Source organism: Rhinatrema bivittatum, chromosome 2, assembly GCF_901001135.1.
Source record: "Rhinatrema bivittatum chromosome 2, aRhiBiv1.1, whole genome shotgun sequence".
NCBI classification, from domain to species: Eukaryota; Metazoa; Chordata; class Amphibia; order Gymnophiona; family Rhinatrematidae; genus Rhinatrema; species Rhinatrema bivittatum.
In genome coordinates this window covers 394,167,130-394,192,775 of record NC_042616.1, presented here as the reverse complement: position 1 = coordinate 394,192,775, position 25,646 = coordinate 394,167,130, and the positions used below count along the sequence as shown (strand labels likewise).

Sequence of the window (25,646 nt, the reverse complement as noted above, 5' to 3'; positions counted from 1 at the left end):
AGGTGCTCTGAAGTGTCTTGACCTCATCCTGGGGGTCCAGTGACTTGAAGGAGTGCTATTACATTTGAGAAAATTCTTTTGGAAGAAGATTGACCAGTCCAGAGGGAAGGGTCCCCCCCCCCCCCTTATCCAAAAAGTTTGCATCAAAGGATCTTTTTGCCCAGGCTACCTGTTAACAGCTGGGATAGTAATAAGTTGTGGTTTGAGAAGATAATCAAGAGACTTCAGGACACTTCTGAAAGTTTTGGAGTACTGTTGAAGTCTTTTTGACTTGTTGAGACCTGTTGAGATATTTTTATACTTGGAGATATTCTTTCCATCTGGACCAGCTTGTGCTGGAGCTGCACTCTAGCTATTCTACTCTACAAGGGGAGAATAGTTTTGCTATGGATGAAGGTGCAAGAGCAGGGAAAGTGGTAAGAAGATCTAAAATGGACAAGGAAACCATTGTTTTCATTGTACTAATATTTTTAATGTTGTTTTTGATCTTTGTGATTTTGGCATGGATTCTCCTCTTTAAGTTGCAGTAAACTGATTATTTTGAATATCACTCTGAACTCTGATTTTTCTTTCTTTTACCCAATGCACTGGCTGAATGGATGGACCCTGGTTTGAGTTTTACTTTCTACCCATTTTATTGATTTTGGCTTCCATGCTCTTATATACTGAACATTTTTGCACTTAGTGGAGATCTTTCAGCTAGAGTGTGAGCCTTTGACTACCATAGTGCTTGACCAGAAGATGGATTTGGACCCGGACCTGCAGCCATAGCCCCTCTGGTTGATGCTGTTGGCACAAATGGAGGAGAAGAATAGCAGAATTCACCATCATCTTAGATCCCCTCTCATAGCTTCAGTGCTATAGACTCTTGGAGATAGAGATGTTTTTCACTTTTTCCTGGTTGGTCATTTTTTTGATAGGTCTTTCAAAGAGGTGACAGTGAGATGTTGCTAGGTCTGGGGCAGTGGATCCAGAGTTCGGGGGGAGGGGGGGGGGGGGACAACACACATGGGAAATGAAAAAAAGGTGACTCCTAGCCTCCAAAACAGTGACAGTGAATTCTATCGAGCTCAGATGTCATAATCATCCAGGATTATTAAGTTTGTAGGTGCCAACATTAGAGAAATATTGTTTATTTTAGTTGTAAATTTGCAGGCACATGAATTGGATCCCTAACCAAGAACAGCTCTTAATGATATATAGATATAAACTGTAGCTATTTAAAACCGCTTAGGTTAGAAGCAACTCATTAGCTGAATCATGTTTAATAAATGATCAAGTAAGAGAAAACAGTAAGAGAAATCTTACATAAACAAAATAGCATAATAAAATATTTAACAATTATCTGTGTTACACTAAAATCCAATGCACTGCTAAAGAGAACACTTAATTAACAATTCATTTTTCAAATAATTGCAGGGCAGTTAATTATGCCCAAAGGTCAAAGGCATGTTAAACTTAGGCTTTGACATTTTTTTCTACAAGCACTGTTTTGTTCGTTTATGAAGAAAATATTGGTTTTCTGCAGCAATTTTAAAATACAATAATACAGTTTAGGGAAATTTGCCCAGATTTAATAAATATAATATTCATAGTTCTAGTAAAAATCTAGTAACAGCCTTGTAACTGAGTCCCACAGGGACCTTATTTGCTAAGGAGCACTCTTAAGACCCATTTTTGCTCAGGGGTTTCCCCTGTGTAGGATGGATTGTGCCATTTAGAACTAATTAATGCAACTCTTCTTTCCCATAAAGGCGTAAAAAGTATATATCAACCCCTTAGGAGCGCATCCACTAAAGTGTTAGAGCTTCAAAAAGACTTCTTCCAGAGCAGGGGTTCCATTAGATATTATGGGTTAAGAATAGATTATTTTGCTAGCAAATCTTTAACAGAAAAAAGTACAAGAAAGAAAAAAAGAGGTGTATATTTGATATAGAGATTGCCAATAAGCAATCAAAAAGAACATTAAATTGCAAGGCCAGTTAAATCTACATGTAGATAGTTCTCAGACAACACCCTGATATGTTGCGCTGTAGGTGGACCCTTGGCCTGGTGCAGGATTGGTACGGCCCTCTGGTCGGACCCAGAGAGCGCCTGCCACCAGGTGGTGGAGTACAGGAGGAGACAGAGGCTAACTGGAGCTTCACCAATAACAGTCCGGGGGTGTCCACAGGTTGAGCTCTTGGGTACCCGGACCGCCTGGACTTAGGTGGGTCTCGGTGGTGTCCCAGAGAGGTAGCGGAGGGGTGTGCCCACCACGAGCAAGGGTGCGCGGCTGATGCAGAGAGGACGGACTAGACCTGAGCTGGAAGCTCCGGAGACCTCAGGGAGGCAACAGTTCAGGAAAGTCCACTGGGCAAGACAGGCAGCACCCTGTGGGTCTAGCCAAATGGAGGCCTCGGTTGGTTTCCAAGAAGGTAGGTCCAATGGTCACAGTAAGCCAGAAGAGAGTGTCCGAGTGAAGCGCAAGGGTCAGAGCCAGAGTATCATTCCAAGAGAGGTCAGCCAAAGCAGGAGTCGGTTCCAGGCGGCAGACAAGAGAATGGTCAGGCAGGCAGAGCTCAGTACCAAAGGTCAGTCCAGAGAGGTACTACCTGAAGGATACGGGAACTCACGGAGCCACTGGGAATGGAAGACATAGGAACATGGAGACGCTGGATGGAACAGGAGACACTGGAACAGGAGGCGCTGGAACAGGAGGCGCTGGAATGCAAAGGCAAACTAATACGCCAACTGTGTCGACCCGATTGCCAAGGCAAGGTCCTGGGGACAGGGCCTCGCCTTAAGTAGTGGAACTATGTGATGTCATCGGGAGGTGCCCCCGCAGGTTTTCCTGCCTTGGGCCCTTTAAAGGGCTGCATGTCGGCCATGCACATGCCTAGGGGCGTGGCCAAAGACGCCGATGAAGTGGAGCCCCAACGGGAGCTCCGCTGTGAGGCCTGTGAGGAAGATGGTGAGCGGGGAGCCCGAGGACACCATGAACTGGCTGCGATTGAAGGAAGCGTGATGTGAGCAGGCCTGGCTGCTGTGTCAACGCGGCCAGGAAGCGCAACACGATATCTCTGTTCCTTCATAGTTCAATGCCTTCATTTTTAGACTCTAGCACACAATACACAATAGTCATCAACATTTGCTCTGTTGATATTTTAACGCCAAACAAGAATAATGTAGTAGCTCTTGGATCCCCCTTTTCCTGAGTTTTATCAAGAAAACCCGCTACAGCAGGGCATCCTAAACTGTGGTCTGGGACCCCAAATGAGGTTACAAAACCTTCAGCTGGGATCACAAGTGCCTCAAATGGTAGCACTCTTCAGGCAGTCAGAATGGGGCCTGTGAGCCAGCATACACTCACAGGTTATGCATGGGCATTGTCTTTGCATAGGTTTCTGTGGTAACAGAAACCTATGCAAAGGAGGAAGGAGGGAATGGGGCCATTGCAGAGCTGTGAACTTGCATCTGGCCCATAGGCCTTGTGCAGACTTTTATTATTAATGCTGTTGCCGCTTGCAGATCACTGTCAGGTTTAGGAATAGCCATGAGGGGAAGGGAGGGATGAGTCTACATGGGCCAGTCAAGATTCTATGGTTTCTCCCTCCTTACCCACCACTGAGCCTATTCAAGAGAAATATGTTACTCCTAACATCAGCCTGCCCTCTCTTCTCCCCAGTTGTCATGCACCTTTGGCCTGGACCCCAAAGAAAAATGTTGCCATTGACACTGGAGAGGAGGATGTGTAGAGAAGGAGCTGTTTGAAGAGAGGAATCAGATGCAGGAAGGGTTTGAGGGTTGGATCAGCTGGAGAGGGATTGGCTGTGGAGGTTGAGAGAAGGAGGGAATGAAAGATTAACTGGAGATGTGAGAGGAGCTAGGGGGTTGAGAGGGAATGATCTGGGGGGATTTGAGAGGAGGATATGAGAGTAAGGAGGGAATGGGAGCGATAGAAGGGATGACAAAGGATCAGTTGGAGGTTATAAGAAGGCCATGAGGGTGAAAGAAGATCAGCTGGGGGACACAAAAAGGTCTGAAGGGGGTTAAAGAGAGAAGGTAGGCAGGGGAAGTGAGAAGAGCTGGGGGATAAAAGAGGGTATCAACTAGAGGAGCAGAGTTCATAAAGTGTAATTTTAGTGTAATGTTATTTTTATTACTTCTAAGTGTGATTATATTTTTATGTATGTATTTTGTTAACCGCATAGAATTTTAGATATGCAGTATAGAAATATTTTAAATAAATAAATGAAGCAGGTACGTTGGCGAGGAAAAGGTTATGAGAAGAGCTTCACTGGAGGGATGGAGCTTGAGAGAAAAGGATCAACTAGAGAGTGTTTAGGATGAGAAAGGGCTCCATTGGATTGCAGTGAGGATAAGAGTGATTGTTATTACCCCTGCTAATTTGTTTTGGTTGTCCTCATGATGTGAATTTTCAAATGCTAAAATGGGGTTGTATTGGCTAAATGTTTGGGAAGTCCTGAATTACAGAGACTGGAAGTTGGAGTGACCTGAAATCACTCTCACTTGCTCATGCAGATTAGCACAGATATCAGAATCAACAAAAAGCTGTGGGTGGTTCAAATTTCAACAAACTGCTCAATAATGACTTTTGAAAATGTACCTCTCTTCCTGTTAAATTTTTAGTAACAACCTACAAACTTGCAAAACATACAGAAAATAAGAATCAACTCCAAAAATGTATATATGGAATTGAATTGCAAAGAAGAGAAAAAAAGTTATTTTCTGATCTTTGTGCAGTGTAATTACAAATGGCATTCTGTCAACAGCATTAATTCCTTTTACTTTTCCAAGGTGTCTGGACATATTCCTTTCCTCGCCAATATACTGTCAATCATCTCTTTTCTTGGGGTTTTTATGAATATATGCTGCCCTAAAAGTCTGATGGGATGCCTGAGACAGCAGGACCTGAAGAAAATGTTAAGGAATATATATCTTAAGTTCCTGATGCATTGCAACTCCAGGGTATTTAGGAATATTTGTTGATAGCAAAACCATTCAGAACAGTTTTCAAAGATTCTTTGAGGACAGGAGTCATACCAGTTGATTGGTTCATTGTTAATATGTTTCTTTTTTTGAAAATGAGTCAAAGGGTTGAATCAAGTAGCTACTGACCTGCAAATCCAATATCTATAATCAAAAACAGCTCTAATCAATAATGAAGGAAGAAATAACAAAATACCTATTAGATGGAGAAATGAATAGTATTCTGCATGTAAGGACAAATGAGTCATGCTTTATTGTCTGGATAGGAATTGTCAAGAAAGTTACAAAGAACAAAAGTGATGTAAAATTGTGTTGATATTGCATGCTTGTAGTTTGCCAAACCACTCATATTGTGCTTCACAGGAGCCTTTTGAGAAGGGTCAATGACACTGGAATATGTGCGGAAAATCTGCAAATGGATTTGAAATTACCCAGATAAGCATAGTAAGTAAGTCACAATAAATGGGAACACTCCTAAACTAGATGTAACAAGAAAAATGTCACAGGGTTTTGGTATACTCCTGTATATAATATATATAGATGCTTTGGAAGGCCTGTTGAAAATAATCTTGCTATATGTGCAGATGATCAAAAATTAAATTGGATGTTCAATCATCATGAAGATGTGAAAAGATCACAGTCTGAATGGGATAGTGTGGTAGCACAGGCAAAAAGATGGCTTAAGCATAAACAAATTTAAGGTGATCGTAACAAATATGGATAACTACTTGAGGAGGTTGAATTCAAGATTCCTCAATTTTCCTAAGTGCTCCTTAATTAATAGACATATTGTGTAAATTTTATGTAGAATTATTGAAAGTTCCCAAGGAGTCTGTTCCACCAATTTCAAAAATATTTTATTTGCCTAATCACCCTCTTTCTGTCTCTATGGATGCCTCTTTGATACCAGAATTATCTTTGGACAGTCTCGATCTCACAGGATTTTTAGAACAATCTCAAAATAAAGTTATAGATAGAGCAACTCTTTTGGTTATAGTTTCACTTCAGCCAGATAAACAGTGGACAATGTAAATTGTTTTTTTTCATTTAGAAAGTACTCTTTTTTAGGTCAGAATATTGCTGTGTTCCCTGATGTGTCTAGGGAAATGCAACAAAGGAGAAAGTTGTTTCTTGCAAAAATGTCTAGCATTTTAGCTTTAGGTTCTATTTTCCTTTTGCATTTCCATTGTAAATGTATTGTGAAATAGGATAGTGTGAAATATATTTTCTTTGATCCAGATCAGCTGGAAGATTTTTTATCTAATAGGACTCTTCCCAGTGTTGCTATACAGAGATTTGTTAATGAATTAGTGTAAATTGTTTAGCCTTGGGAATATGAATATCTTTTTTCATTCTTAAATTTCCCCTAGTGTGGACTAATTAATGGTGAGTAATGATGATGGTTTTGTTTTCTCTTTTATTTCATTTTCTTTTTGCAATATCTCTTTCATTTTTCATCATGTTTTTCAAAATCAAGATTTCTTGATTTGTAAATTTGTAAATTTCAATATAGAGAGTTATATATGGAATCAGTTCTTGAAAATACTGCCTCTATTACTTCAGAAGCAGTAATCATGGAGGAGTGCACTGCTGGCATTTCTGTTGCTTCTGCCCTGCTAACACCAACCTCTGTTGGCTTTTGCCTCTGCTTTCAAAGAAGAGGTAGAACAAAAGGTGGTGATAGTACATTCTCTCCCAATTTCAATTACTTCTAGTTTGAGCTGATTTTCTGAAGCTAAAACTGCCTCTGTTAAGTTTAGAAAAACTTCCTATTTTCTGACAAGCAGGGCTGGCTCTGCAGCAACACCCAATCCTCTGTCCCTGCCATTCCCTTCTCTGCCTTTTCCTGGTAGTGGTAAAATAGAATTTGAAGTGCCTATTGGGGGGGTTTGATATCACAATATTATTCTTTGATACTGCACCAGCACTCACAGTATCACTCTACTATTGAATGAGTATGTCTGTCATATACACTCAACCTAGGTCACAGACTGAGTTCATGTTGGAGCTTGTCAACATGCCAAGCAGAATTAGCAGCTTTCTAGTAGTGGCACAAACTCTGTCTTTCTAGGACTATTCCTCACAGTGTGTGCAAAAATGTCTCTGTCTTTCATGCACACATACACAGACACATACACAGTGTATGTGTCTTCACTGCTGACTCCTTTTGCGCACTCAAAAAACTGTTAGAAACAGAACCAACAAGGCTAACAAAGTTGTGCTTCTGTTTTCTCTGTTTGCAGCTAAACAAAAATCAGTCAGCACTGGCATTTTCATTGGCATTGGCACTGACTATTCCTCAGTCTTTTCTCCACTCCTATCCTGCCCCCAGTGAACACAGAAAGCAAAACCACTGCATTTCTTTATCTGTCAGAGTGAGTCAGAGACCACTAACTGCAGCAAAGAAGATCAGAAAAAGCTCTTTGCCAGTGTCAATGCCTTCTTTTTAAAAGCTTTTTTTCCAATCTGTGAGAGCTTCTAAACACACAACTCATCTCTTCAAAATTCAAGAGAATAAATAATTTCTTGCACATGCTCAGACCTTTCAGTGGGAAGACATCAGCATCACTTGATCCAGATAGCAGCTATGAACTAGCTAAAAAGATGCTTCACTGTGATTTGTCCTCTGTCCAATCTCCTAGCTAACTTGCCCTGACTCAGCCCCCACAAGTTGGTTGCTAAGGTTACTAGTTAATCACTGTCTGCATTATTTGCTCAGTATAGCATACACTTGAATGGAAAACAAAAAAATGAGATGAAAATTTGTGTTTAAATTCATGGGCACCCTCTATTCATTTCAGGGGTCCTCCATTTATTTCAGGGGTACTCAAATGAAATGAAATGGACTCATTTATTGCATTTTGCCCATTAATTTCAAATTAATTAATTTTAAAATTAACTAAATAAGTGATCAGGGATACTCAGCAGGATAACATCCTGGTGAAATTCCATGAATAATGTTATCCGGCGACCTTTAGTTGGTTAACTTTACATTTTTTTTCATTCTAAAGTTCAGTCTTTAGCTCTGACTGCATGGGTGCTGAAAGTCAACTAGCATCTTCTATACAGTTGCCTGCTGAAGTGAATAAGGTTATTCTAGCATCAAGAAGATGCTCTACCTCAGGGGTTGCCAACTCTGGTCCTTGAGAGCCACAAACAGGCCAGGTTTTCAATATATCCATAATGAATATGCATGAGATAGATTTGCCTGCACTGCCTGCATGTGGATATCCTGAAAACCTGGCTTGCTTGTGGCTCTCAAGGACAAGAGTTGGCCATTCCTGCTCTACCTAAAAATTTTACAACTTTAAATGGAAAAGATTTTCTATCTAGTGTTCATGAATCAACCACAAGTCATTCAGAACTTCTTTAAGTGTACTGTTCCCCTTACTTCAATATCTCTTAAAGTGATGTCAATTTTACTATGAATATCTCAGAATGTTTCTGCAAGGTCACTCCTAACCCCTCCCCATCTTCCGAAAACCCACCCCGATTCAAAGTGCCACCCTTCAGTGGTGAATCCTGACTTAGCTTTCAAGCCCGAGTCAGGTAGGTTTAAGAGATATTTAAGTAAGGGGAACTACACTTAAAGGAGTTCTGATTGACTTGTGATTGATTCATGAACACCAGATAGAAAATCTTTTCCATTTAAAGTTGTAAGATTTTTAGGTAGAACAGGAATGGCCAACTCTTGTCCTTGAGAGCTAAGATTGTGATGTCAATTTTACTATGAATACCTCAGAATGCTTCTGTAACACCACCACCCTAAACCCTGCCCCACCTTCCGAAACTCACCCCTATTCAAAGTACCCCTCTACAGTGGTACCTATAATATAGATGTCCGACTGACTTTCCTCTCTTTCAAAAATATTTTCTCTGAAACGCAAGCCTATTGCAAGCACATTGCACTGAAAAATAGGTGTAGTTATTTCCAGAGCTAAATCCTGCATTGCTGACCTGGAAAACTTTTGACCCTGCATATCCCTAATGAATATGTTGTTTTTGTTTTTCTGAACAACTGACAACTTCAATGATTCCACCATCTTATTTAATCTAGGCCACCAAATATCCATGACTTGAGATTCTATCAACTTAGGCTGGATTTAAACCAATGACTTGGACATGGATCTCCTATATAGCCTTGTATCAATATACTAAGTCATTTAGATCAATTTCTTTTTTTTTTTAATAATTTCCACCCAACCCCAAATAGAAGACAAAACAAAAACCTTGCTCTGCCTGTATTCTAAATTAGATTCTCCCAAGATGAAGTTTTAGAGAAATATTGGCTGTCACCCTAAGAACAGCTGAGTGCTATTTACATAATGGTTCTAAGGGAATTCGTACCATATGCTCAATACATAAAGACCACAGTCTAGATATGACTGTGAGATAAGTAGGATGAGAGAAACTTCTAAATATCCTATAATCTTTATAACACATCTACAAACTGGAAAAAATTACTATAAGAAGATCTCCTCTGCCCCCTGATCAAGAAATGCCACCAAATTGCTATTACTGAGATAATGCCAGAGCACCTGTCACTTACCTGCCAACATTAAGGCTCCGACACAGTTGGTGCGACCTTGCATTGCAGCTTTCATCAGGGCAGTGAACCCATGCACATTTCTTCTTTCCATATCAAGACCTGGGAAATAGTTGAGCAAGTAGTTGGTGATGGTTATGTGCCCTGTACAAAAGAGTACAAGAGAAAGGAGACGGCAATTAATGGAACTAAAAAAGCATGAAGTACTGAGGCTTCCAGGCTTCAGGTTGCCAGAACCTGTACAGTTTTGTAGAAGGTGCACTTTTTACTAAGTCAATCCTGCTGTGTATGGGGTACTGTATTCTTAAAATAAATTAGTGAATTATGTACAAATTTAAAAACTTAAGACCCAGGTTTAACCACTATTTTTTTTTAACATAAATATTTTATTAATATAAGCTCAAAAGGTAACAGACAGGTAGTCAAACAAAACAGTTCTTCTCAGAATAGGCTCCAGCAAACAGTAAACAATACAGTAAACTCCATATATTTGAGCCATATATTAATAGGATATTAATAAGTTTCTCTCCCCCTCCCCATAACCCCCTAAAACAATTCCCAACTAAACATGAAAAGTAGCATACAATAACAAAAGTATTTGAAAGAACTGACAATGACATTCCACAAGCAGTCGAATTTCCACAGGCAAAGACTTCATAAAAGTGCCCCAAATTCTGGTAAAGTGCCTCAGTATGATTGAGGCTTCAAATGACTTGATTGAGATTCCAGGCTTAGCAGATCAACCAGTTTAGTATACCAGATGCTTACAGTTGGTGAGTCAGAGTCTAACCATTTCAGCAGTATGCACTGTTTCCCAAGAAGACAACATTTAAATAAAAAAGTCCAACCTCTGTCGGAATTGACCCTAGCAAACACATATCTGCTATACAGGTGAAAGACTACCCCACCAAAAAGATATTTTCTTTAAAATTTCAGTCCAGAAACATTAAATTACTAGGCAACCCTACAACCCATACAATAACAATGCATTATTATGCCCACATTTGAGACAGCTACCATTATCTGTAATACACAATTTAAATGCACAATAGGGAGAAATAATCATTCTATGTATGATATAAAATTGCAATCCTTTTAACAAAGCATAATCTATACACTTGTAGATTTTACCATTGCAGTTCTACAAGTCATCAGTAACCATCAACTGTAAATCAACACTCCAAGTATATGCCAAAGATTATAATAACCCATAATTCTGAATAGAGTGAAGGAATTTATATAACATGGATAAGGAACAAGTACCCCGAGAGCATACATGAAGAAATTGTTAGAATGCCCCTGAAGTATAAACTGTCAAATGTGAAAAAAAACTGTATGGATATAGCGCTTTTAATTTGTAAATATACTAAATAATCTTTAGATTTGAAACCCAAATGTTTTAAGCAATGAGGAAAAGAATGAATTTGTCTTTTTTGTAAGTCAATGAAATTCTGAATAGTATCTTTCTGTTGACTCTTGAGTAATTGATATTTAGCCATTAAGTCCCCTGATGGAAATCTGGAGTTTCCTTGAAATGTAAAAGATAAGATATTGCCCAAGAAATTCCTAAAACAATGTAAAGAAATTTCTATGCCTAACAGGCAGATTTTACCAACAATGATTTGACAAAATGAGATAGATTAGATGGGGAGATATGCAAAATATATTTTAATTGTTTCAGAGTCAAGTCGGTATTATAAATGTTGCTTACCTGTAACAGGTGTTCTCACAGGACAGTAGGATGTTAGTCCTCACATATGGGTGATGTCAGTGGACGGAGCCCTGTTATGGAAAACTTTTCAAAGTTTCTATAAAGCTTTGACTGACACTGGCACACTGAGTGCACTGAGCATGCTCAGCCTGCAATTATCCCTGTGACCACAGGTGTCTCCCCTCAGTCTCGTCTTATAGCAAAAAGCACAAGCGAAACTAAAATAATAAAACATATGTAGACCCAACTCCGCGGGGTGGCGGGTGGGTTTTGTGAGGACTAACATCCTGCTGTCCTGTGAGAACACCTGTTATAGGTAAGCAACATTTGCTTTCTTACAGGACAAGTAGGACAGTAGTCCTCACATATGGGTGAGTACCGAGCTGAGGATGCCCGAGAGTGCACCAAATGCACCCAAAGACATGCAAAAGGCGCAACAATGGGGGTGGAATTTGGTAAGGAGGGCATCCTGAAACCCTTAACGGGTTGGTGGAAGAATGTTGGATAGTTAAACCGAAAAGAAGATGAGTAGACGGACTAGCCAAACATGGAAGCATGCCGGCCAGTCTTGTCTAAGCAATAATGGGCTGCGAAGGTATGGAGAGAGCTCCAGGTCGCAGCATTACAAATATGTACAAGCAGGCACCAGCCAAAGGTGAGCTATTGAAGCTGGTACGGCCCTAACAGAGTGTGGTTACACACGGTGTTGTAGTGAAATGCATGCTTGTTGGTAGGAAAAACAGATACAGACCGTCAATTAGGAGGAAAAGGTCTGTTTGCCCACTGGTACTCGCAGCTTGGCTTTTGCCACAGAAGGAAAAAGTTAGGTGTAATTCCTATGGCATGTAGTGCAGTCTAGATAGAATGCAAGTGCACTTTTACAGTCCAAGGAGTGGAAAACCCTCTCACCCTGGTGAGAGAAAGGTGTTGGGAAAAAGTGGGCAGAGTATATTCTGAGTAAGGTGAGATGCAACGTCTACCTTAAGAAGGATATGAAGTTGAATATGTAAGACCACGTGGTCACGGAGGAACGCAGGGTCGGGTGAGTATGTAACAAGGTGTGTAACTCATTGACCCTGTTGGCAGAAGTGATGACTACGAGGGAAAGAATTTCCCATGCCAGACTGTTAAGTGAGAGGAATTTATTTATTTATTATTTTTATATACCGACATTCGATCTCAATGGATATATCACACCGGTTTACATTCAGGTACTGTAGGTATTTCTCTATCCCCAGAGGGCTTACAATCTAAGTTTTTGTACCTGAGGCAATGGAGGGTAAAGTGACTTGCCCAAGGTCACAAGGAGCAACAGCAGGACTTGAACCCTGGTCTCCTGGTTCATAGTCCACTCCTCTAAATATTAGGCTATTCCTCCTCCACAAGGAATGGAAAGGCTCGAACGGGGAATGTATGAATCTTGTAAGCACTAAATATAGGCCCCATTCCGTAACCAATAAAAATAGAGGCGGCTCAATCAGTGGATAACCCATGGTAAGCTGGCTCAGAAGGGGTTGAACCGTTAATCGGGTAACCTCACTCCCAAGAGGTACACCAATTGGAACTGAGGTGTACCCATGTGGAGGATGTCTGGGGAGCAGAATCCAAGGGAGTAAGAGGAAAGAGTGGTGTAGAAAAAAGGGGGTAATACCCTTTTGTATGCGCCATGTGGTAAACCATGCCATTTTGAATGGTAAGATTTATGTGTGGAAGGTTTTTGTGATGCTACCAGTACCTGAGAACATCAGTGAGTCCATGATATGAGACTGACCTGTGAGAAGGCGAATTGGTTACTGGTGTGATAGATTGAGAAGTATGGGAAAGCATACTGGTCTCGGCCAGGACGTGGGTCTGAGAAACAGTGAACCCTGTCCCGGTGCAGCATAATAAGAGTGCTGGCTATGAGAGGCATCAAAAGAGACACATATAAGAGGCCTTTGTTGCAGCAAAGGTGCAGCGCTAGAAGATTTTTCTCGCTACACATGTAGTCCAAGACCATCTGAGAGGATGGAAACCTATGTGGAGAAGGTCTTCTAGTGCGTTCAGTAAGTCTGTTAGATAAGTGGCCCGGGGATGCATGGAGTGAGCAAGGGCCAAGGGTAGAGCTGCGCAGCTTCCTAGCAGAGCAGCTAAGAGGTTGTGTGTGCTTGTGTGTTGGAAATACCACATTGTCACTATGCTGTCTGTCTGTATACACAAAGGTTTGTTGCAGAGGCAGTATTGTAAGGCATAAAGGCATAACTCATGGCTTGAAGCTCCAGGAAGTTGATGTGAAACTCTGCATGGAGCAGAATAGACGCATATTGGGTTGAGAAGATGTTAGTTTGAACTCTGCAATCCTGAGTAAATGCAAGCATGAGCAGGACCAGCCTAGGTTTTGGTTCTAGATCTGCAATATGGATCAGGGACGAAAGCAGTTGAACAGCTTAGATCCACTGATAATTGAAATTTCACTGAATCTTACTCATAGCAAATCTGAACCTATGAGTAAAGTGCATGGTGAAAAAATCCCGTGGCCCAGCAATGAAAGAACTGAGGGGCTGAGGTTATGTTGTATGCATGCAGAGACATATAGGAATTTGTCAGAATGTCTATGCGGTTGTTGGACAGAAAGTTTGTTGTGACTGTGGTGTCCAGATGTGTTCTATATGGGATTTATGTTAGTTAACAGCAATCCCAGGTAGTAGATTTATAGTGAATCGTGAAGAAGATAGAGCTCCTTGCTTGGACTGACTGTTGTTATGCAGCTGTCCATGCAAGGAAAAGCGTGAATGATGTTTTACTCCGTAGAGAAACAGCAGTCTCTGCTAGTGATTTAATGAAATACCCAAGTTGCCGAAGCTGGAGCAACCGGCAGAGCTTGGGATTGTAATATTGTTGACTCGCCATGAAACACATAGAAAGATTAGAGGAGAGAGGCAACCTACTTACTGCGGGATGGAAGTATGGTGACAAAAGACACCATTTTACCTGTCCCTTCTGAAGAAAGTTAATATTTCTGAGGTCCAGGATGGGCGGAGAGTAACTACTTTCTGTTGAAAGAAAGAATAGTGAGATTAAAACTTCCGCCTCCCCTGCGCTTTGTAGCATCCAGGGGACTGTACCCTGAACCTTGGTACCAAGTGGGGTGGCCGCTCTAATATCCGGCAAGTTGAGAGACCAGGAAGTGTCCAACTGGCGGGGCTGATGTAATCTGGATATCATGTAATCTCCCATGGGAGCGTGAGTGGTAATAGTCTTACCCGCATTTCTGTGTGCTGTACAAGAAAACGTCGAGACCTGTCGCCAGGCCTCGAGGTGGATTTGCAATTGAGGCAGTGTTTGCTGGATCTTGTGTTTAGCAGATCAGCGAATGCATCTGGGATTTCCAGAATGCATCTGGGATTTCCAGAAGCCAGAGTATTAATCAGTACAGAGTCCCGTTGCTGACAACAGGAGGATGTCCTGATGCAATCCCAAATGATTGGTAGAAAGGTTCTCTTGGTATTGTGTCCGACATAGCTGGCAATAGCGATATGTGACACTAATATAGTTCTTGGAAGACAAGATGACCTAGAACCTTTGGAACCATATGGCCCGATTTAGAGAACAGGTCTCAATGGGATTGTCGCTGAAGCGGGATTAGAGTACTTACCATCTGTCGTGGATCACAGAAGGATGAGCCAGTGAAGATCGATGGCTCCTTGGATTTCAGGAGGCATCGAGGGACAGCCTGAAGGATGTAAACGTCCGACTCAACTCTGTAACCTGGTATGGTAGCGCAGGTATAGAGGAGACAGGCTGAGCGTGTCTGGGGCTACCACAGTAATTTGTGGAGGGTCAGAACCCTGCACCGGTGTCGGTGGGGAATGCCTCGGGTACAGGGGAGCCATTATGACTCATGAACCCGGCTCTCTTTGCAGCGGCTCAATGTATCGTGACGCCAGTGCAGAATTCCTCGGAACTCGGTCCGTTCATTGGAGCACCAAGGACTGCTAGCACTGTGTGGAACAGTGGCGGTGGCAATAGCGATGTTGCTCGGCCCGGGCATTCTCCAGCACCAAGTAGGATAGCACTGATGTTTTGGTTGGCGTCGGTGGCGGATGGTCTCCGTGCCAGTGACAATGAGTGCCACGGTGCTCGGCCCAGTCTTTCCCCAGCGCCGAGGTGGATGCCCTCGCTGTCTTGGATGGTGAATGATGATGGACTGTCAGCACTGCTCCTGGCACTATGTAGTGTCTTAGGCTGATACAGGGCTTTAGTTAAGAACCCAAAGCATGGAGCACTGTGTTTAGGCAAGGGCATTGCGTGTAGGTGCTATGTCAATATTGACGGTATTGATGGCGGCATAGAAGTGGGCTCGAGGGTATTGTCAAAAATATAGATGAAAAAATGTTGATGGCCCAGGCAGAGCAACGATAACAGTGACGGACGCACAGACGGCATTGGCGTAGGTATCGATGGAAACAATGTGGCATCGAAGAATCGAATAGACATCAATGGCATCGGGAAATTGATACTGCATCGACGGAATCGATGGCAGCATCAATAGGAACGATGAGGACACCAATGGAAATGACGTGGGCGTCGACGGCATCGGTGGCATGGCCACGGGCATCGACGGCATGGCTATGGGCATCGACATGGGCATTGATGGCACCAACACGGGCATCGATGGTATCAATGGCATCAATGGAACCGACCTAGGCATCGATGGAACCAACCTGAGCATCGATACAGGCATCGATGGAACTGACCTAGGCATTGATGGCACCGACCTGGTCATCAATGGCATCAATGGAATCGATGATGGCATCGATGAAACTGACCTAGGCATCGATGGCATCGACCCAGGCATTGATGGCACCGACGACACCAAGGTGTGCATCGATGGCATCCACCCGGGCATCAATGACATTGATGGAAAAATCAGTGCCATGGATGAAAACATTGATGGCACTGAAAGAATCGATGCGGGGATTGATGGCATCGACGGACTGCGGGGGGAGGGGTGTCGATGGCAATGGAAAAGGCAGGACAGCCTGGATGGGGGTACCGATGGTACGATGGGGGCATCAACTGCACGAAGGTGCCAAGGTATGAATTCGACAGAGACCCTGGCAGCAACGGTAACCGTGGAAGTCCCTATCCCACTAGCACTAATAACCAGTCAGAGGGTCACAGGAGGACACTCGCAGGCTATGTGGGGCTAACTGTGAAAACATAGGGACAGGGAAGGCCGCAATTCGGTTGGTAGGCCAGGGAAACCGTAGTGAGGTGACAGGAACCGACCGAAAAAAATGGCATAGTACTCACTGAGCGTCGATTAAATGTACGCGAAGGGAGACCCGTGCAGGGAAAAAGTGTTTGTGAAGTAAAAGTTTAAGTGTTCCCCGGTACCCAAGGGCTCAACCTGCGGGGGAACATGGGCTGGTACTGGCGAAGTCCCTGTTGGCCTCTGATTCCCGGCCGGCCTCGCCTCCTGACGGCGTGGACCTGTGGGGGCTCAACCTCCTACAGGTGGCGCCAACACCACCTCGGGCCAAGGGTCCACATTTCCTAACAGGTTGCCAAGTCCATGGACCCGGAGGAGACTTCCGCAAATCCCTGAACAACAGAAGGTCCTGGAAACCCTCGTGATGGTGGTGGAAAACCTCAGCACCCCCATTGATTCCACAATTGCGGCAAGTCAGCCACCCTCAGTCCCTAGTTTCTCGGTTCCCATGCCGACCAAACGGCCGACTGTCCTGCTTCCAGAGCCCCTGTGCTTTTCCGGAAATCCTCAAATGTGCCGAGGCTTTTTAAACCAATACAACATGCACTTCTGCCTCCAGCCAGCCTTCTTCCCAGACGAGATGATGAAGACCACTTACATCCTGTCTCTCCTGGATGGGAAGGCTCTGGCCTGGGCCTTACCCCTGTGGGAGCGCTCAGACCCCGTCCTCCGGGATCTGCCCAGCTTCCTGGCCCTCTTCCGCTCCATCTTTGATGACCCGGGCTGGCAGTCAGCTTCGAGATCCGTGCTTTTTCACATATGCCAGGGCACCCAAGCCCTCGTGGACTACATCATTGAATTCCGAACCCTGGCCTCTGACCTGCACTGGGGCCCAGACTGTCTCCAATCTATCTTCCTCGAGGGCCTGAGTTCCCAGATCAAAGATGAACTCGCAGCCTGCGAATTACCTACTTCACTGGATGCCCTCATCGATCTCGCCAGGCACATCGACCGGTGGCTTCAGGAGCATTCCCATGAATTGCAGTCTTCAAAGAAACCAGCCACGGCCTCCCGATGCGTCCGGTGCTCCCCCTCACCCAAGGCAGACCAAGTCTCACCAGCCACGACTGGAGAAGAACCCATGCAATTGGGCCGGGGTAAGTTTACCCCTGAAGAATGCCACAGACATCAGCAGTCCGGCCTCTGTCTATACTGTCGCAGGGCAGGTCACGTCCTGGCAGACTGTCCGGTGCGTCCGGTAAACTACCGGGCCTAGGTTCTGTGGGAGGGCTACTCCTAGGCCTGACCGCCATCTCCTCCATTAACTCTTCCAGTGACAGTCACCATGGGCACTCGGGAGTTCCATATCCTGGCCCTCATAGATTTGGGAGCCGGGGGCAACTTCATCTTAAGGCAATTAACTGAACATCTCCAGATTCTCACCGTCCGCTCCCAGATGCCTCTGCTCCTCTCGTCTATCCAAAGCAAACCCCTGCTGGGAAGGGTCACCCACACCACAGCTCCACTCCACCTCCACATGGGGTCCCAGCACATGGAGTCAATCACTTTTCATGTCCCTCCAGAGCTTACAGCAGTTAGTGTAACTGGGTTTTAAAAAGGTATGGATAAGTTCCTAGAGAAAAAAATCCATAAACTGCTATTAATTAATAAGCAATAGTAGCATGAGATTTATTTAATGTTGGGTACTTGCCAGGTACTTGTGACTAGGAGTGGCCACTGTTAAAACAGGATACTGGGTTTGATTATTATTAGTAATGTAGACAGCCAGCTGGCTGATGGGCAGGAGGATCGCCTGTTAACATGCCTACCTGGTGCGAAGGTGGCGGACCTCATGTGTCCCCTGGATAGGATTTTAGACAGTGTTGAGGAGGATCTGGCTGTCGTGGTACATGTGGGCACCAACAACATAGGAAAATGTGGGAGGGAGGTTCTGGAAGCCAAATTTAGACTCTTAGATAGAAAGCTTAAATCCAGAACCTCCAGGGTAGCATTCTCTGAAATGCTCCCTGTTCCATGCACAGATCCCCAGAGACAGGCAGAGCTCCAGAGTCTCAATGCGTGCATGAGACAATGGTACTAGGAAGAGGCATTCGGTTTTGTAAGGAACTGGGGAACCTTTTGGGGAAGGGGGAGTCTCTTGCAAAGGGATGGAGTCCACCTTAACCAGGGTGGAACCAGACTGCTGGCGCTAACCTTTAAAAAGGAGATAGAGCAGCTTTTAAACTAGAACAAAGGGGAAAGCTGACAGTCGCTCAGCAGTGCATGGTTTGGAGGGAGGTATCGTCAAAGGATACTAATGATGTATTAGAATTAGGGCATCCCGACAGTGAGGTTCCAAAAATAAGAAAAGTAGTCCAAGTGCCTGTAACTAAAAACTCACCTGAGCTAAAAAATTCTAACATATCCCTATCAATTAAAAAGCAGAATGAAAATACAAAAAAACCCCAAACTTTGAAATGTTTGTATGCTAATGCCAGAAGTCTAAGAAGTAAGATGGGAGAATTACAATGTATAGCAGTGAATGATGACATAGACTTAATTGGCATCTCAGAGACATGTTAGAAGGAGGATAACTAATGGGACAGTGCTATACCGGGGTACAAATTATATCACAATGACAGAGAGGAGCACCCGGCAGGTGGTGTAGCGCTTTATGTCCGGGATGGCATAGAGTCCAACAGGATAAGCATCCTGCATGAGACTAAATGTACAATCGAATCTTTATGGGTTGAAAATAAATCCCTTGTGTGTTGGGGAAGACTATAGTGATAGGGGTATACCACTGTCCACCTGGCCAAGATGGTGAGATGGACAGTGAAATGCTAAGAGAAATTAGGGAAGCTAACCAAATTGGTAGTGCAGTAATAATGGGAGATTTCAATTACCTTAATCTTATGGAGAGTCCAAAAGTTACCCAAAGGAGTAAAGTCTTCAACCAAAAAAGGGAACTCAGGAAAATATACAAATATAATAAGCCTAATAAGAGAAGGTGTCAGCAAGCCAGAAGTTGTGCATATATAAACAAAACCAACCGGTCTTCTCACTCACTCACCTTCTTTAAAAAATCTTTATCCAAAAAATCCTTTTTATTTTTTTCTTTTCTTAAAATGAAAATATTATCAATTCTTTTAATCCTTAATATTTATATTAGCCAGTCCACTTTTTTTGAAAAAATAGCTCAGTCTATCAAAGAAAAGAAGAACATTCTTTTATACTGTAGCTTTAGAAAACCGCCCAACACGGCCGATGTTTCCCACCTGCTATGCTTCATCAAGGGCACTCTGATTATTTTCTAAGAAAACTGTAGCAATTTTAAATGGAACTTGGCTGGTACCATTTTCAAGCCGGCAAAACGTAGCTACATTATTTGAAAAGGAGGTGGAGAGGTTTTGTCCGGCTTGAAAATGGTACCAGCCAAGTTCCATTTAAAATTGTAACAGTTTTCTTAGAAGGAAGGCAAAACAATTACCGGCATGGTTAAAAGATGAGGTGAAAGAAGCTATTTTAGCCGAGAGAGAGAGAGAGAGAGAGAGAGAGAGAGAGAGAGAGAGAGAGAGAGAGAGAGAGAGAGAGAGAGAGAGAGAGAGAGACTCTCTATATAAGGCCTTCACAGTATTCAACTATTTATATCACTATAGGAATGTCACCTAATAGCTCGAGGTAGGTGTTGGTTTAGGGTTTAGGGGCCACTTTGACATGCAGAGTGAGACATACAAACAGCACGGGACACCTCAGTGAAGATTTGACGTCATTTGGAGTGAGGAAAGTCTCACAAAGATGAGATTTCTACACCTGTTATAAAATCGGGGGTCGGTGCACGGCGCATGCAAGGGGGTGCACATTAGTGCAACTTGCGCACGTCAATGCCCGCTCCCTTCCCCTGTTCCCTCCCAGGCCGCTCCAAAATCAGAGCAGCATGAGAGGGAACTTCCCAACCCCCTAATCTAACCTTCCTATGCCTTCCCCTAACCTTACCGCCCCCTAGCCCTATCTTAAACACCCCCCCCCCCCGACCTTTATCTTACCTTTTGCGCCTGTCCAGAGGCAGGCGCGGGTTGCGCGCGCCGGCAGCCTACCGGCACGCGATCACCCAACACAGCGGCAAATGGCCGCTGTGCCGGGAGCCTCTGACACGCCTCACCCCTTTTTCGAAGCCCCAGGACATATGCGCGTGGCCGGGCCTTTTTAAAATAGGCCTGGTGGGCATAGGCCTTTTAAAATCCTGGCATAATGTAATGTGCTCATTTTGAGTTTAGGTTATCAACACTATACAAAAAAAATCTCACATTTTTTTTCTTTGGTTTTGTTTATTTTAAAAAGAGAGAAAAACTCATTTGTAGTTATAATAAATGGACTGTGCCAAAGCCTGCCACTTCTCCTATTATATCTGCTTGTAGAGTATATGTTGGTATGCAGTGCTGCAGGGACATTTTTAATCAACAACATGCTGCCTGCAAAAATGTCTTTATTTTCTGCCAAACAGTTTTGTAAAGGAATGCCGTAAGCAAGCATTCCCTATGCATCTTGTTACTGCAATAATCTTGGCACCACTTGATTGATGTATGGTGGTCTAGCAGTGTCTACTTTAGCAACGTGCTACTAATTTTCTTTCAAGGAGCTCTCAACAGGACTGCTTCATTCACTGAGACACGGTTTTCATCAAGTAATTTAACAAGGGGACAGCCAGGAGCACCTCCTTTTCCCCACCTCCCCTCTCCCTGAGAATCCCCTCCAGCACATGAAGGGTTCCGCCTGCTCTGATCTCAGCACTTCTCTGCAGACTACGCAGTTTCTTAATTTTCAGGCCATGGCAACTATAAGACAAATATGCTACAAAATGCCAGATTTGGTTTATAATAGATTTGCACCTGGCAGCACAGCAGTCTAAGAAACAACTAACATCAGTGGAAAAACAATGTGAGCAAAATACTTACATGTCTTTTGTTAATACAAAAGTTGGATTATTGCTGTGGTTGAATAGTTGATGGTAGAGTATGGGAAAGAAATTGGACAAGTAGTTTAGCAGGAAGCTGAGAGCTGGGGCTGGAAGCAGCTGGGGATGACTGGACCAAATGATTGCCTATTGAGGGAGGTACCCCAAGATTTGTAGGGTCTGCTGTAGAAGAGAGGACAGGAGAAGGATGAAGCTGAGAGCTCTAGGATGAGAACTGGCAGATAGGCAGAGCAAAGTACAGTAGTGCTCCAGCTACAACTGTAAATGTGCTAGGTTTGGGAAGAGCATGTGGAAAGCTTAAGAAAATAAATGGACTTCACTAGACTGTAAGAGATGGGCCTACAATTCACAGTTCTCTTGACTGCAGCTGGGTAAACTGTCACACTTGCCAAAGTTTGACTTTGATTATTTGTGGGCATTTTCCCCAAGAGTTCAGTTTTGCTGAGCCATGCATAATGGAAGAGAGAGTCCCTGTGTATACTTAGGCTGCAAGTGCAGCTTAACCTTTTTTTCCTGTGTTTTTTTTCCTGTTTGGATGGCTATTACCCTCTATGGGGCCGATGCAATAAACTTGCGTAGAAAGCAGGCACTGAACAGTCAGCGCCCACTCTCTTAATGCGTTCCAGATGCCCCCAAGGTGGGCGCCATGCAATATTTAAATGAAGGGGTCACATTAGAAAGGAGGCGCTAGGGTTGCTTGCGTGACCCTAGTGCATCCTTGCTAACGCGAACCCAATCGGTTTTTGTAACCGGCATACGGCAGTAAAGTAAACTGACGCCTGTAAACTCGGCATCAGTTTTCGTGATGGGTCCAACTGTCAATTTTTTTTTTAGTTTTATTTCTTTTATTTTTCATCTTTTTTTGACGTGCACAGCTATTAACGCCTGCTCCTGGCAGGCGTTAATAGATGACAGTTAAATATGCGTCCGAGATGCACATTTTTTTTTTTTTGCATCGGGAGTGAATGCCTAATAGCCTCATCCACATGCATTTGCATGTGATAAGCGCTATTAGATTCACTCCACGTTGGATGCACGTTGAATATGTGCTAATCCCCTTATTGCATTAGGGGATTGATTAGCGCCTATTCTACCCGCGTCCGACTGCAGGTTAACAGTGTGCTCGGCTCAGCACACTGTATTGCATCGACCCCTATGCGAGCCTAGGACAAGCTTAAGGATTTCTACAAATGAATGCTATTAAGTTAATGCACCAAACTCTTGGCTGTGTGATGTTTCCTGGCTGTGTTCAGCATCTCCAGAGACCAGAGAAATTAATATTTACAGAGCGAGCCCATCACAATAGCTATCGGTGATTTCAAAGAAAAATGTGCACTACATATCCAGAGGTAATCTTTGTAAATTATATACATTTCGTTGTCCTGTACTGTCAGAGAGACTAAGCACAATTGTGGCCTGATTTTTTTTTTTTTAAGGATTTACACGCATTCATTCGCGTAGATGGGCTTTTAGAAAATCGCCCCAGGGGTTGTGCATGTAAAAGTATACACAAAGGCGATTCCTCCCTTACTTTTATGTGCACTGGAAAGAGGCGCTCGAGGAGCAGAGTTGGGGTGGGCATAGCTTTTGCACGCATGCTTTTGGTTTTCAAAAGTATGTGCATAAATCTACTCTCACACGTTTATGTATCAGTCTGCATTGAAAATTCAGGCTAAAGTCTGCGGGTACTTTCTACATGCAGAATGTGCTGTTATAAACTTAGCCTCCCTATGAAACAAACACTTGGATTTGAGTTGTGACTTGCAGAATAACAGTAAGAAATATGACACTTATAAACAAGATAAAGGAAATCAAAGGACTCTATAGCTTGCATAGATTTTACTGGTTACATGGCCTCAACAATTTTGATACTATTGTTCTAACATGTGATGACAAATGTTTTTCACTATTAGCAGTAGTACAACAGTTTAGTTTAGTTTCATATATTGTTTTATTTGACCGCTTTTCTAAAATATGTCAAAGCGGGCTGAGGTGCCATTTTGAAGAATGCTGTGGCGTGACGGCCCTTTTAAAGTCATTTTTAGATAACTGAGTGTCAACCAGTGATAACATCATTTCAGCTAAAAATGAATAGCTACGGAAACTAATATACAGCATCTGAAAGGTCAGATGCTATTTGTTACAGATGATGGCAAACACGTCATTATTAGCATGGAAATCTCAGGGTCAGAAAGACAGTCCTGCTGCTGGCAATAGCATGTTCCAAGCCTTTGTTTTCACCTGTACAGGATATTTGGTAAATGCATACTGTAAACATTTATTGGTATATTTTGGAATTATGATGTGATCTTTAGCCAACCTATCATGAAAGTCATGGATAACTTTCATTTATTTTGTTCTGACGTTCATCTTAAAACATCCTTGGGCTCCTGCCATTTCACTTTAAGGTATATTGTAGTTTACTGTTTAACAATATTAAGTAAATTTTTTTATGTATTTAATTTTTTATTAATATTTTCATTGACAATTGAACACCTTTGGGTGGGCTAGAGGAAGCCGATATAGAAGACTGGAAATCCAGGTCAACCAGAGTTGTGACAGACAGCTGATTTCTTTCTCCGGTTTTCCTGCTTTATAATCCTCCCTCTCAGTTCCCTCATTGGTAGAGAGATGGTGGAGAAATCTCTGAGAAAAACTACCCTCCAATTGAACCTTGACATGGAGAAAACACATGACTCATTCTCATTTTCATAACTTTAGAAACTTAAAACAAAAGAAAATATTTCTACCATATTAAACCTTGTATACGTGTGCTACTACAATAAAACTGATCGATTAGCTCACAAACAGGCCGATACAATAAAGATGCGCGGAAATCGGGCACTCAGTGTTGAGTGCCTGCTTTCTTAATACGCGCCCAGCCACCTCTCCTGGGCGGGTGATACAATTTTTAAACGAGGGGGTCGCGCTAAAAAGGAGGCACTAGGGACAATTGCGTGCCCCTAGCACCTCCTTGGCAGTGGGTGCCCAAGAGAAGTCAGCTATCAGCAGGTTAGGATACGGACACTCAATTTTACGAGCATCCCTTTTCCTAACCTAACCGCCAGCACACTTTTTTTTTTTTTTTTAACCTTTTGGTTCCTCCAATTTAATATTGCCATGATATTAAGTCAAAGGATGTACAGAAAAGCAGAATTTTCTGCTTTTCTGTACACTTTTTTGGGCTGCTCAGAAATTAACGCCTGCTCTTATTGTATTGGCCTGAAAAAGTGTAAGCAACTGTTCCCTTAAAATTATTGAATTTGAATCATCAGATTATCAGTTAAATCTTTTAAGCTCCTGTAGTCATCTATCCTACAGGAGTTAGATGCAAGAAATAGATCAACGATCAGGGATCTGCTGGGTACTTGTAACCTGGATTGGCCATTGCCGGAGGCAGGATGCTGGACTCCATAGACCTTGGTTTGACCCAGCATGGCACATTTTATGTTCTTATGGGTGTACTGTCGAGGATATAGTCACCCCCATAGCTAGTTAAAGAGTTTAGTTGGTGTATTTGTTTATATTTGGAGATTTGAATTGTTGAATTCAATTAACCTATGCTGCAGCCATATAAAGCCAATACAAATGATCCTTCTGGAACAGCAGGGTAATGCGGAATTCTTGACTGGTTAAGAGGGGAGGTGAGAGAGTGAAAGAGGTGGGTAAGGTAGGTTGTGGGGAAAGTGGCAAGATCACCTGCCATCAGCAGGGATCTTAGCAGTGATGACAGCAACCTTTTTCCTCTTCCTGGAGCTTTAGTACATCACCTTTGCAAAACATCCACATCCCACTGGTCTTATCATGCAACAGATTCAAATCCAAGTCTCCTGTTCAACTATAGGCCAACCACCAGCAAATGCACTATTATCCAAGTGTCCAGCAATAACTTATGAAAGTTTGTAAAAGCACACTTCAACATGAAATGTGCCTTTAACTGAAAGGTTCCAGCTGCATTAAACATGAGTGTTTATGGAGGAAAAGCAGTTAACTGCAAAATGATAAGAGTTCTTCGTTTTTTGTTCCCAAATAATGTATTTCATGGTTGTTGTACTCCGCATTCCACTCAGACACAAAATGGGAGAGACCCCAGGTATGGACTATGCATGGCCCTGCACTATCTGACTTATAAAGCTCCTTCATTTAAAATCCATCTGAGTGGGCAGTGAAACAATTAAAGGAACCTCTGCTGTCACATTTATGCTTTTCTTCAGCCTGGGCCAGTGCT

General features: G+C 43.0%; 1 protein-coding gene across 1 annotated transcript in view; it reads right to left on the bottom strand.

Moving 5' to 3' along the window:
* The window catches only part of ANKRD33B (ankyrin repeat domain 33B), a 110,461-nt gene that overhangs the window by 5,468 nt on the left and 79,347 nt on the right, over positions 1–25,646 (bottom strand). Inside the window, exon 3 of the mRNA XM_029590039.1 lies at positions 9,542–9,682. Within this exon, the coding sequence (XP_029445899.1) occupies positions 9,542–9,682 (141 nt within the window). The remainder of the gene's footprint in view (positions 1–9,541; positions 9,683–25,646) is intronic.